Raw genomic sequence first — 13,834 nt, 5'->3', positions numbered from 1 at the left:
CATGAACCCCCAACATGTGCCAGCCAGGTGCAATCCCAAGTTCATGTTCACAACAGCCTAACTAATATTAGGGTCTCAATTTTGCAAAGGCGGATGTAGAGACAGAGGCACAGAGAAGTGAAGCTGGCCTGTCCTCTCTGGACCAGGTGCTGTGTCACAATGCACACAGAGGCAAACACATCAGGCTTTGTGAAACTGGAACTTGTCTTCTGCTAAGGGAGTGAGATCTAGTGAGTAAGGTTCAAGGCAGGATGGGTCATAAAAGACCCCACTCCCCCACACCCCCACCCCCGTGCCCAGCACAGCACAAGCCAAAGGACAAGAGCCTGGAGAACAAGTAAAAGCCAGGACCCCTCCCTGTCGACGTGTATCATTTGAAGACGATAATTAGTACTTGCTGAAGAGTAGCCACATGTCTTTCCTAAGTGTCAGAGGCCCACGTGCTGACAGTTAAGGAGAGCCAGCGATGGTCCTGGAGACTCCAGCCATCAAAGCCACGGGTGACACTGCTCGTATGCAGAAAAGAGAGTAAGCGGAGGCCAGACTGGCCTTTTGAGGATGACTCACCACCAAAGTCCGAGGTCTTCATGACAAGTTAAGTCTTGAAAAACTTGAATTTGGTGAGGAAGAAGCTGGCTATCCAAAGTGCAGCCAGTCTCGAGAGCAATTCAGCGAGTGTGGCCCTAGCATTGACGGGAAGTGGGATTAAAAAATAGAGAGCTTTTATAGTTCATAAGATAAAAGCACCAAGGAGCTTTAACAGGATGCAACAATCAGACAAGTCTTCTCCTAAAATTGCACTCCCGTAGTCATGGGAACAACTGTTACATTCAGTAAAACCAGTTGCCCAAAGCCATTGCAGTGGATGCGGAATGAGATGGGACATAGTTCAAGGTGTGCACTGGTCACGTGGAGGCTTGGTGAACAGTAAGATCGGGGAAGCGTCTGCTGGAACACTGGAAAGCAACTGCATAGGCCCCAGGTCAGCAAAACTGCAACTTCTGTTTCTGGGTTCCTGTCAATCTGTTCAACACTTTACAAAAGATTCTTGCTGCTCAGCCATGGAAATACTCACCTTTACCAGCTGACTTTCTGAAATCATGCCTTTCTGAACTATATGATTCTTATCGGTATCTACTTCCTATGATTTCCAAAGTCAGAATCAATTTTTTTGCAGGGGGCAGGGGGTGAGGGGGTGCTGGCATGATTTACATCCCCAGCCCATTTTATTTTGAGAAAGCATCTAAGTTGCTGAGTCGGGCCTCAAACTTGCAATTCTCCTGCCTCAGCCTCCCCAACTGCTGGGATTACATCAAGCCATGCTATATTAGAATCTTATCAATAAGTTAGAAAGATTGTGTGCCAAAATACCCAGAAAGATACATGTGTATTTTTCACTCAAGCAGAAGTAGCATTTCATTTTAGCCACCATGTGGCCCTCCCATTGGTCACCTCAAACACTGGGACAGAGACTGACCATAGGGCTCTTTGCCTGTTTACATTTATGTTTACATTGTCCCATTCACAGGAGGGCACATAAGGATATGCATATCCTTATTACTATCACTTTTATTGGGCTTACCAAATGGTAGAAGATGCTTCAATGTGCTTTTCAAGGTCTAAAGTTGTACCATTATTTTAAAAAATCATTTAAAAAAAATTACAGCTCTGGGAAAAAGTCCATTTAATAACATCTGCATGTCTTTAATGTCTTCAGACAAAAAGTTTTCCATTCAAGGACTATTTGCCCGATGGGTGCAACTTAATAGGGAGGTCCTGAAAGAGACAAGAGCAAAGTAGTAAATACTTCCTCTCTGATGGCACCTGTCTTAGGCAAGACAGAAAAAGGCCCCTGGTGGAGCAAATATTTTTAAAAGGAGAGACACTTTGTTATGTGATGCTTTATTGACTGTAGTCAAAATAAATTTTTATCATATCTTATCATTTATTTTACCAGAGTTGTAAGACGATGACAATTATTCCCATCAAAAAACGGATTTCCCTCCATTTCCTCTTTATCCCCTGAAAGTGTTTTTGTGATGAATTAAACAGATGCTATCTAATGTGTCATATATGCTTTTGAGCTGTGCAGCTTAATATCTGGATTCTCCATACTTGGCTTGATAATGTCACTGATATAATGGTAACGGGATTACAGCGGGTTCAACCATGTATTTACCACATCTGGGAACAAATGGCCCCAATTCTAGGGGAGAATCAGCGTGTCCGAGTTCAGGAGCTGGCACAAACCTACTGCTGGAGCTTACCCACCCAAATAAGCCCTGAAATGAGCAGAGAATGTTGAGCCCCCTTAGCTTCCGCTTCCTGGACAGGCCTGGCTCTGCATTTCAGGCCACCCACAGAGCACCTGCAGCCCCCGTGGAGAGAAGCCAGGAGGCGGTGCCTGGCATTGTGGAGTCCGACAAAGACAAACATGGATTCCTTATTTACCGTCACCACCGCCCTTACGGTCACTGCTGGGCTCCATCCACGGAGACGCCCTGCTAGGCAGGGGAAGCCAGGAGACGAGATCGGAGCAGGTTGATGGGGCAGCCCAGAATGCTGAGGGAGGCCACCAAAACCATTCCAAAGAGCAAGCCCTAGAAGAAGTGAGGGTCCGCAAGAGCAGGTGGCAGTTCTTTCGGGATCCGACTCATTGGATACCCCAGAGTCTCCGGGACAAGGCTTTTAGCATCAGTTTCCTCGCTGGTAAGAATGTCACCAAGGAGCAGGTTACAATAGCTCAAGGCACACAGGAGGTCCCCGCTCAAGAGCCATTACTTCTGTTTTGCTCCTTCCTTCTCAGACAAGAAGGGCCCACCTGAAACCAAACCTGTTCACAGAATAAACCCACCTAAGAGCCTAGTGATCAATGGAAATTCCTAGGAGGAACCATGCTGTTAACTGGGCTGAGATGCCCAGCACCATCGAATGAGAATGAATCGTTGCTCCTAACAGAGCAAAAGGGATTGTCACTTGGCAAATCAAGAAGGGTCTGCCCTGAAACCAGACCAAAAGTTTACCATTGGAGGAACGTTTCCCCTGTGGGTGCAACTTAACAGGGAGGGCCTGAAAGAGATATTGAAAGAAGACTATTAAATATTTCCTCTATAACGGCACCCGTGTGGAGGAAAGCCCAGAGGGCAAGCTGGGCGTGAAGGCGTCACAGCCAGCTCTCCTGGGCAGAAGCACACCCATTCACCCAACCCACAGTCTGAGGACTTTCCCACTGCCATATTAGCACATGCTCTTTGTTTTAAAAAATAATCAAAAAGTAAAAGTCTCTACTGTCTCACGCCTTCCAATCACAGTTCCCAGAAATGTCTGCTGACAGGAAATACAGACCCTTCTTAGAATTTCTCCCACATGCAGATAAATATACATGTGTACTATGCTGCTCTAGTTTCACAAAAATGGGCCAATTCGGTACAAACAGTGCTGATTTATCTTTTTCAATTAATTGATGATGGATAGTATTTCATGTTACCACAAAAATCTGACTCACTGTATTAGGTCATCTTTTTACGGTTCATTTAAAGATAATCTCACACAAACTCTTACAAAATTAAGAATTTATAAAATACAGAGAATTCCTATATAGCCTGTGACTCCTCGGACATCAACATCTTACAAGACCACAGTACAATTACTACATTGCATCAGGAAATTAACTTTTGAACAATACGACTGCTTCCTCAAGAGGCCTCATTCGAACTCTACCACGAATGACTTTTTCCAAAGCAGAATCAGACCCAGGGCCCTACGTTGCCCTGGCTCGCCACGTCCTTCGTCTATCTTAATCTGAAATTGTTTCTCAGTCACTCTTTCTTCTGAGCAGTTATTTGGGTGTCCCTCAATTGGGGTTTGCCTGGTATTTCTTTCTTATTAAATCTAGGTTACCGACTTCTAGCAAGAACCCCTCCAAAGCCATGGCTGAGTCTAGGGCTGGAGCAGGCAGAGAGGAGGATGAGCCCTGGACAAGCCTAAGGCACAGCTCCCAACCCAGTGGGGAGCTGTCAGGACCCAGGACACAGAACCCAGCTCCAAGGGCACACTAATTAGCCAAACCAGCAAACTCCAAGCATCAGAAGAATTCTGGCCATGGACTGAAATCGATCAAATAAGAATCCCTGAGTCCACACTGATATAAATAATTGATTCTTTTTAATGGAAAAGAAAAGAAAATGCTTCCTTACAACAGAATTCTAACTGATAAAGAAAGAAAGAAGAGATGAGGGAAAGAGAAACGCACTGTTCAGCAAACACCAGGGTGACCAGCACTTCCATCATGGATTCTCAATGGGTATGAAAATGAGCTCAGTCAAAGAATGAAGCACAGAGATATTTATACAGTTCTAAGGTCTCTCCCAACAGGCACCGACAGAGACAGGAGCAACCGCACAGGGAAGCAGCCCGCTGCACACCGTCACCAAGTGGAGAGAGTGGACATCCTCAGAGATGGCACAGACCCGCTCTGCACCTGCTGATCGAAGCAGCCAGGGGGATGCAGCGTCGCTGGCATTTTGGTGACTGTTGAGCGGGATGCTGCTGACGGATCTGGCTGTCCTTGGGGTTCTGCTACTGGACCATGGTGTGGAACGAGTGTCCATGGAAAGGTCCCTCACAATTCCTAGCAGACAGACTCATTCTTGGACTCCAGGGCCAAAGGGTGCACACATCCTAACCTTGGAGAGGTCCTGCCAAAGAGGTGGTCCAACACAGCGCGCGCGTGCACACACACTCACACACACACATTCCTCTCTGCAGCCAGCAGGGCACGGAAGTACCACTTCCCCCACCCACACTCAGCACAACCCACACCAGACGCCTTGGGCTGGAGCAAGGAGCCAGACCAGAGGCCCAAGTGTTTCCTTCTGAGTGGGTTCTCATAGCTCAAAGCCTCCAAAATCACTATAATTACTTACTTAAAATGTATACACTCAAACACCCGTATTATTAAAAAGACATAAGAAACAAAGACTTGTTTTAAAAAAGAAACACGGAAGTTACAACAGTTTCTTCTCAGACCCTATTAGGGGCTAACCATGTCTCCCAGTACCTGTAATTGTGACCCTATTTGAAACAAAGTAAGATGAGGTGACAGTAGATAAGGGAAGGCCCATGGCTTCTGCAGGAATGCAGACCTGCTGCCACCTTCACCCAGACCTCCAGCCCACGTGGCCATGGGAGAATACTCCTCCTCTGTGGTTCTGAGCAAACTGACATGTACTGCTTGTTACAGCAGCCTCAGGAGACTAATACTAACCCCCAATAAATACTCACACCCCCTGGATAAGAAAGAGTAAGGTGTAAAGCCACATAAGAAAATCATAACAAGTAAAAAGACCAGTTCTGTATACAGGGGATCATCATAATGGTCACGATCAATGAGAATTCTCGAAGAATATCATGTTATAAGAAGCTGAATTTCACCCTGAGAAACATAAAGTTTCATTTTTTAGAGTGACACAAAGGTTGTGGCTCTCAGGAAGGTGAATTCAGTCCAGTGATATGGGGACAGGGGAGGATGCTCCAATGATCTAAATGTTTGTGTCCCCCCTAAAGTCCATATGTTGAACTCCTAACCCACAAGGTGATGGTATTTAAAGGTGGGGACTTAGGGATGCAGCAAGGTTATGACAGTGAGTCCTCCTGAATGGGATCAGTGCCATTACAAAGGGAGCCCCCGGGCCCCTCCCTCACCACGCCCACTAGGGCAGGACCTAAGTATGAATGAACCAGAAAGCAGGCCCTGCCGACACCTCCAGCCTCTGGAATTGGGAGAAGTCAGTTTCTGTTGCTGGAAAGCCACGCAGTCAATGATATTTCATTACGGCAGCCCACACAAAAGAAGAAAGGAGAAAGGGTGACGACATGGACAAAGAAATGTCTTCTCCACAAGCTCCAGGAGTGGCTGAAGGTAAAGCAGGAGGTTCTGCACCGGCAGCCCTATTAACAAGGCCTGCTGGGGCCTGGGGAGTCTGAAAGGTCACAGTGTCAGTTGACTGGCTGGGAGCCCTAGAGCAGCAGGCCCTGGTGCAGAGGAAACCCCCCAAGAAGCACGGGCCCACGCCTTCTCCCCAGGCTGCCTCACTTCCCCTGTCAGCAGTGCCCTGGGCTATTCTGACCTGTTACCACCATACACGGCTGCCCGCCCCTGCAGACACAAGGAGGCCTGCCACTCTGGGGACTGCAGTTCATGGTGGAAAACCCAAAGCAACACCTCTGTGCACAACAGGTTGTGGAAATGGGGGCTGCTGGTGAACCCCCGGCTGTGGGGCAGCAGCATGACGCTCTGAGCTCGGGAAACAGGGCTTCCTGGCATGGGGGGTGCAGGGGGACTGCAGGGGGGAAGCAGGGGTGGCAGCAGCTGAGCCTCCCAGCAATAAGTTGGAAAACCGCTCCATGCTCAAGTGAGCCAAGGAGGCAGGGAAGGAAGTCCAGACGCACGATGTGTGTTCTCCAGGGCTCAGGAGGGAAGAGGAAGCCACTGGCTGTCTTAGCCAAAATTTCAGACCACGAATGAACCATGAACTGGGCCCGAAAATGCTAAAGGGGGGCCAGGGGAAGGCATGGCAGAAGCAGTAGTTGCAGACAGTAGTACACCCTTTAGAATGGGAGGCGGGGGTGGGGCTATCAGAACTGAGAATGGCGACGGGAGCCTGCAAAGCCCTAGCTGGGGGTTATCTCCGAGAGCAGCACAGTGCAGCTGCTCAGGAGGGTGCAATGACAGCCCTTAAACCAGAGCGACTGTTACTCCTGGGCAGTGCCGTCAGGGCAGAGACAGGGCTGTGGTGGCACCCTGGGCAGAAGGCAAAGAGGAAGGGGTGAGGCCCCCAATCCTCAGCTCCCCATCTGCCTTTGAACAAGCAGAACTGGCTACCCAGGCCTGCAGTCCTTCAGGGACACAGACACTGTCCACAGATGGCCTCTCTCCCCCTTATGCTGGGCATGCCCAGGAACAGTGGTCAAACACTGCTGACCAACTTGTCAGGCACAGACCTGGAGTGATGGGCAGGGGCCTGACCACTCTGAGCAGGTGAGAGGATAAGCCTATAGCCAGGCAGCACATCGGACAGGGCTCCTGAATTTCTGTCCCTCTGGGGCCCCTCAATTCCTCCTGTGCACCACAGCACTTATCTGTTGCCCTCCCGGCCCCCGGGGGCAATGAGTTTGAAACCCCTGGCTAAGGACACAGGGTGAGGGGCTGCGTGCCAGATGCCAACTCCATCCTGCCCATGTGGAGCGCCCCGGGCTCTAGGAAGGCAGCTCTGAGGCTCCGGGAGCAGGGAAGGGGGCGGGTCGTATAGAGGGAGGGCAGGGGCAATAGGAAAGGCTGTGGCGGGAGGCCAGGCAGCCAAGAGAGGGGCATGAGCAGGGAGGCCCGTGAGTGTGACAACAGCCCAGCTTGCGAACATTCCGGGCACCACACATCCCAGAGTCTTTGTCTAAGGTGTCCCACACCTCGTGGCCTCTATTCAGTGAGGCCGCATTGACAACAGGGAAAAGTCTAATGTCCTCAGCCCACTGCTCTCTGCCCCAAGGTGGCCTTTCTGACCTCTCCACTCATTGCATTTCCTGGCCAACCAAGGTAGGCAAAAGCAAGAAGTCTGCTGAAGTGTGGAAACAGGTGAAGACGGGGCCTTGGCGTGACCTGAGAGTGGGCTTAATGTCCATGTAGATGGGCACCACAGAAATACTCACTCCTGTGGGCACGGACACATCTTAGCATCCACTCCACGTCTGTCAGCTGAGGTGGTCAAGACCAAATGACACCCGGCAGCAACAAGCAGACGAGCACCCGGGTTTGGGTTTCTAATACCATTTTCCAATAAAATGAACCAGGATTATTGGGAGAAATTAATGATTCTAAGCAAATATACAAGATAAGCCTAGGGATCTTGTAGTGCCAGAAAACATGGACATATTCAAAACAAATGTACAAAAACGCACAATGAGAAGGTACGTCAAGGGAACACAGGGCTTAACTGAAAGAGGTTCCAAGAGACAAAGCTGGAAAACTTTGAGCAATAAAATAAAGTCAAATGAAATTATAACCATTATAAACCTTAAAGATAAAATAAACATGTGAGTCCCTAGCAGTAAAAGTAAATAATTGGAAGAAATGGGACAAATCTCCCACGTAAAAAAATTCCAAAAAGTCTATGTAGATACTTTCCCCATAAAGATAGGAGAGCATAAACCCCCCACTCCCTCTTTTTTTTGCGGGGGGTATATACTGGGGATTGGACCTAGGGTGCTTTACCATTGGGCTACATGCCCAATCCTTTTTATTTTGAGACAGTGTCTCACTAAGTTGCCAAGGGTCTTGATAAGATGCTGAGGATGGCCTGGAACTTGAGATCCTCCTGCCTCAGCCTCCTGAGTCACTGGCATTACAGGTGTGCACCACAGCACCTGGTGAATCCCCACTCCTTACACATTGGCTATACATAGTGACTCCCATCCAAAAACTAAAATATGCAAAGGAGAGTAAAAAACAGACGCAAAGATCATCTTAATAATGAGGAAACCTGCTAAACCCTACCTCAACCAGGTGATCAAAGGTATAAGTCAGATCGGCATGTTTTATAACAACTATTTTTTTTTTTTTTGTACCTGGGATTGAACTCAGGGGCACTCAACCACTGAGCCACATCCCCAGCCCTATTTTGTATTTTATTTAGAGACAGGGTCTCACTGAGTTGCTTAGCACCTCGCCATTGCTGAGGTTGGCATTGAACTTGTGATCCTCCTGCCTCAGCCTCCCAAGTCACTGAGATTACAGGCATGCACCACCATACCCTGCTACAATCATTCTTTACCTTTGGTGTACCTCCCCATCCCACAGCCTCAGTCTAGTAGCAAGAAACAAATCAAATCTCAAAAGAGGTCTTTGTCAAAACTTTGTCAAGGTCACCTAAGACACGGAGCATCTGAGAAACTGCTACAGGCCAGAGGACCCTAAGGAGGCACGTGACTAAATGTCCCGAGAGATCCCAGCAGGCACCCAGGAACAGAAGGAGGACAGTAGGTAAAAACGACAGGAATCTCAAAAAAAAGCATGAACTTCAGCTCTCAGAATGTGTCAACGCTGGTTTATTAGCAGTAGGCTAACAATAGAGAACACTGGTGCAGGACGTTTACAGTTCCACACACCTAAACCTCTCCTCAAAGTAAAGTTTGTTTTTAAAATGCATATGGAGGTTTATTTTCAAAAAGTTCATGATGGTTCGTGATGAGGTGGAAGTGGGGGTGCAGATAAAGCAATATGGCACCCGGGATGTTGCCTGAGGTTTCTGCTCCCATGGTCACTGGTCTCGGTTGGTTCCCATTAAACCCTAAGGATTTTATCATGCTGGAAAACGGGCTGCGCACATGTGGGATGGTGAAGCTCGGGGCACAGCAGAGACTCCCAGTGCTCGGCTTTCAGGGACAGTTGACAGTGTTCAGGTTACACACTCAGAGCATGCTTCATCCCCACGCCCCCCGGTTGGAGCATCTTCTGGGTCTTGCAGGGTCACAGACGATAACATCATCTGGTCCTGAGAACAGTCTACTCTGCAGAGGAGGAAAGGAGGCTCAGAGGGGCCAGGAGCCTTCTTCCCAGCCCCAGGATGGGTAACCAGCAAGCAGAGGTGGCTGTCCTAACCCGCCAGATGGTGAACTTGTTCCTGTTCCTCAGATAAACCTGGATCCCAAGGGAACAGAAAGGGGAAGGGGGAGCAGTGGAAGAGGAATGAGCCGGAGGTGGAGACCCTGCTGGGAGGGGAGGCGTCTGCTGTGGGAGAAGGCAGAGACCCAGGATGGTGGTCACGCAAGGGGCCGCACTTCCATCAGTAGAGCCAGAGGTCCTCTCATTCGCCTAAAGTTAAAAAAAAAAAAAAATAGATGGAATTTGAAATTGTACAAAAGCCCAGAGCACCAATACATCTCCGATTTCATGAGCCGTACATTCCGTGAGAAGATTCCTTCATCTTGGAGACGTTACCTAACGACTTCCACTTCCTCCTAGGCTGTGACAACTAAATGAGGCAATGCATGCACAGTGCCTGGGATGGTGCGTAAGGCACCTGAGCGCTTATGATCTTTGCTGTTGCCCTTGGGAGCCTCACCCGCACCATCGCTGTCATCACTACTAGTACCTGCATCACTACTAGTACCTGCATCTCCACCAGCACCCGCAGCACCACCGGGGTAAGGACAGTGGCTTATCAATGGAGTCTAGTGCTATCTGGTAGAATTCCCTGCTTAGCATACTTCAGGACTGGCTGACAAAGTGCACAGACAACTGAAGAAATGAACCAAGAAGTGGATAAATGCCTACATCTCAAAAGGGAGGCAGCCCATGGGGCACAAGACCTGGAGTCCAGGACTGTCCCCAGTCCCAGGAGTCTCATGCTATAAATACAGCCGCGCTCAGTAAAAGCCTAACTGATGTCTAAGCAAGGAGGTGACAAAGAATAGCCACAATGCATTGAGCTCAGCATAGGGAAACGTCAAAGTCAGGGAGGATGAGAACAGGAGCCAAGATCGTGAATGGGCCCTACAGCCTGTGGGCTGAGACCAACATTAAATCCAGGTGTCTAGATACACTGTGTCTCCCCTGGTGTGGCGGTCATTTTTGTTTTTAAACCAGGTATTAAACCCAGGGGTGCTTTAACACAGTCCTTTTCACTTTTTATTTTCAGACAGGGTCTTGCTAAGTTGCTTAGGGCCTCACTAAGTCACCGAGGCTGGCCTCTAACCTACCATCCTCCTGCCTCTCAGCCTCTTGTGTTGCTGGGATGACAGACCTGCGCCACCGTGCCTAGCCTGATGATCCATTTTATGTCTCAACTTGATTGAGCCACTGGATGCCCAGAAAGCTGGTTAAACAGTACTGTGTGTGTGCCGGTGGGGAGGTTTCCGGATGAAATTTTCATCTGGTTCTGCAGAGAGTAAAACCAGGGCCCTGTCTGGTGTGGGTGGCATCATCCAATATCTTGAGAATTAGGACAGACAGACAAACAGAATGCTGAGTACAGCACAAGGTGGAGAGCTCGGCTCTGCGTTTGCTGCTGGAACTGCAAAGTCTGGTCCTGTGCCTGGTCTTCCTGGTTCTCAGGCCTTAACTTGGGACTTAACTTGCCCCTCTCCAGCTCGCTGGCCTTCCAGCCACACCACACACCCCCTAGATCTCCGGGCTCTAGACGACTGATTGTCCAACTTCACAGCCTCTAAAACGGCATGAACCCATCCCTTGTGATAAATACGCCTCTCTCCACACCCACTATAGAGCTCCATGGGGATATGGACATAGACACGCATAAAGATATGCACCTGTCTGTGCCTTGCACCCGTCCTGTTCTCTGGAGGACCCTGACGGAAAAGGCCAGTACACTGTGAAGCCTTTAAAGACAGAGACCGTTCACCCACTCTCCTGGCTCCATGCAGCCTGTCTCAGCACCTGGCTCCCAGCAGGAAAGTGGAAGAGGACAGGGAGGGAGGACAGTGGGAGCCGGCCATGTCCTGCCCATCGCCACAAAACCTGCTGGGGAGGTGGAGTGAGGGAAAGGTCTGGTCTCAGGGAAAGTCAGACAGACCTCGCCACAGGCAGGACCCCCAGCACAGCCCCCAGATCAGATCCCTTGCCATGAATGGCTGCAGAGAGAAAGAGTCTTGTCCTCAGAAGGCAGGGCCAGGAGGGGACAGAGAGAGAGGCGAGGGAGGGGAGCGAGGAGCGGCTGGAACCCAGGACACAGGCTTGAGATAAGGCGGGGCAGTTCAAGGGCTGGATTCAGATAATCTCACTGAAGATCTACCTGCTGCTCAGCAGCGCAATGTCCCGGAGTCTCCAGCTCCTTCCCCCGTGAGATCCAGGATCCCCGAGGCTGCCCCCCTTGTCTGGGCCTCCCTCAGGGCAGTAACAATGGCTTCTCCTCTTCATCCCAGGCACCCCACACAGTGGCACACCATGGGGTCTCAGCAAATATGTGTGCAATAAAAAATAAAGACCTGAGCAGTAAAGCAAAGGAGAGAACTTTATCAAGTCCTCAGCAAATGGCAGGGCTCACTGTGTCTCTCGGAGACTTGCCAGCCCTTGAAGGAGGAGGGCTTCTACATCTCCTTAACTCTCCAGGCCAAAGTCAGTGTCCTGAAATTCAGTCAACCCAGGACAACTGTCCCTGAGCCTGTCCTATGCACCTGTCACGAGGCCAAAGGCTGGAGAGAGCTAGACAGGACCCAGAGCCTTCCCATAGACATGCCCCATCCAGGAAGAAGAGCTGGTGATCACAGAAGTCCCCAGCTGCTTCTGAAGAAGGAATGAACCCCTCTGGGGAGATAATACAAAATGAGGATGCAACAGCCTGGCCTTTACTCTAACGATAAGGGTACTGATGACCACCACAGCAATGGCTGTGGGGGGTGTTCATCAGTGTGGCCAGCTGTTGGACAGCTGGACTGAAAGAGACCCAGGAACGCCTGTTATCAGGGGTCGGCCCAGACATGGCTCCCTACCTCTGCAGGGGCAGAGCAGGCATCAGGGAGGTGTGTGCTGGGGGACAGGCATTACCAGAAGAAATAGAATTAGGCACATTTTCCCCTAGACTTATGAATGCCTCCTCTGCATCTGCCCTCGTGCTCTGACATTAGCTGAACTCTGTCTTCACTACTAAAAATAAACTTCAGGTCAAACGCAATGCATCAGAAACCTCAATATGAAACCACAAGAAACAGCAATAGAGAAATAGGCCAATACCGAGGTGGTGTGAAAAGACGTTTCTGTTTCAAGTGTGGAGTTGCGAGTGGGCCAGGAGTTCTTTTATTGCTGTGAAAAACTGAATAAAGGAAGTCACCTTTACACACGCCCTGGTAGCTAAAAACCAGAGCTGGCTCGTGTCCACAGAAAGGACGGCAGGAATGACCTGATGCTCTCTCACCAGGGCCAGAGGGGGCCAGGGCGGGGATACAGGCAGGGAACAAGAGAAGCCACCAGGGCAGACAAGGCCAGGAGAGGAGCCCAAAAGAGCAAGGGGGCAGGGGATGTCCAAAGCAAAGTAGTCCATTGTCTTCACCTGTTTTCTGTTGCTATAACAGAGTACCCAAGGCTGGACACTTTAAAAGAAAAAGGTTCATCTGAGCTTATAGTTCTGGAGGCTGGAAAGCACAAGATCAGGAGCTGTGTCTGATCAGCTTCTGGTGAGGGCCTCATGGCAGAAGGGCAAGTGGCTGCACTCAGAAGAGGAAAGAGGAGGCTGCCTCTCATGATAACCAAGCCATTCCACCAAAAAAGTATCCAGCAATCCCTGAGGTTTCCACCCCACTGACCCAAACACTCCCACGGGGCCTCATCTCCCAGCGCTGTGCGTAACAGACTTGAGGCTCTGGCACATGAACTTCTGGGGGAGAGACTCCAAGCACAGCACCAACCAACAGGGAAGAGCATCCTGCTGCTGTCCAAGGAGGGCCACGGTGAGAGAGAGCAAGGCTGAGGACGCCGGGAGCCTGACAGGTCAGGGAGGAGGAGAAGCAAGTCAAGGACTCTCACTCACTGAGCATTTCTGCCATCCTCCTGGCCACCCCAAGCAGGTACAGGTCACTTTGCAGCTGAGAAAGGAAGGTCTGGAGAGCCACGAAGAACGTGCCAGGGTTACATGGGGAGGGGAGGCCGAGTCGGGGGACAACCCAGTGTGTTCCTGTACCTCTATTCCACGGTAGGGACAGAACACAGTCCAGGCTCCTGCAGAGGAAGGGGTGACCACCTCCTGTTGGCGTGGCACCCAGGTAAGTGACATCTCAGTGGGATGTCACTTACAGTGGGGTGCAGTAGACAGGCTCTCCGTGGGGGGGG

At 50.0% G+C, this 13,834-nt stretch overlaps 1 protein-coding gene across 38 annotated transcripts in view; it reads right to left on the bottom strand.

Annotated features, from left to right (window-relative positions):
• The window catches only part of LOC107142918 (COPII coat assembly protein SEC16-like), a 392,435-nt gene that overhangs the window by 243,781 nt on the left and 134,820 nt on the right, over positions 1–13,834 (bottom strand). For 16 of the 38 annotated variants that reach the window (XR_007347220.1, XR_007347221.1, XR_007347219.1 and 13 more), the window contains one exon: positions 9,079–9,865. The exons of 19 other annotated variants lie outside the window; for them this stretch is intronic. Coding sequence is in view for 2 of the 19 variants with exons in the window: in XM_048802123.1 (XP_048658080.1) it covers positions 9,814–9,865 (52 nt within the window). In the remaining 17 variants the exon portion in view is untranslated. Of the gene's footprint in view, positions 1–9,078; positions 9,866–11,804; positions 13,829–13,834 lie in introns of those variants that run through there. 3 more of the 38 variants (XR_007347241.1, XR_007347240.1, XM_048802121.1) reach the window with 3 other exon arrangements.

The sequence above is a fragment of the Marmota marmota genome, unplaced genomic scaffold (assembly GCF_001458135.2).
Source record: "Marmota marmota marmota unplaced genomic scaffold, marMar, whole genome shotgun sequence".
NCBI classification, from domain to species: Eukaryota; Metazoa; Chordata; class Mammalia; order Rodentia; family Sciuridae; genus Marmota; species Marmota marmota.
The sequence above is the reverse complement of the archived record's forward strand: the minus strand, read 5'-3'. Positions and strand labels throughout refer to the sequence as shown.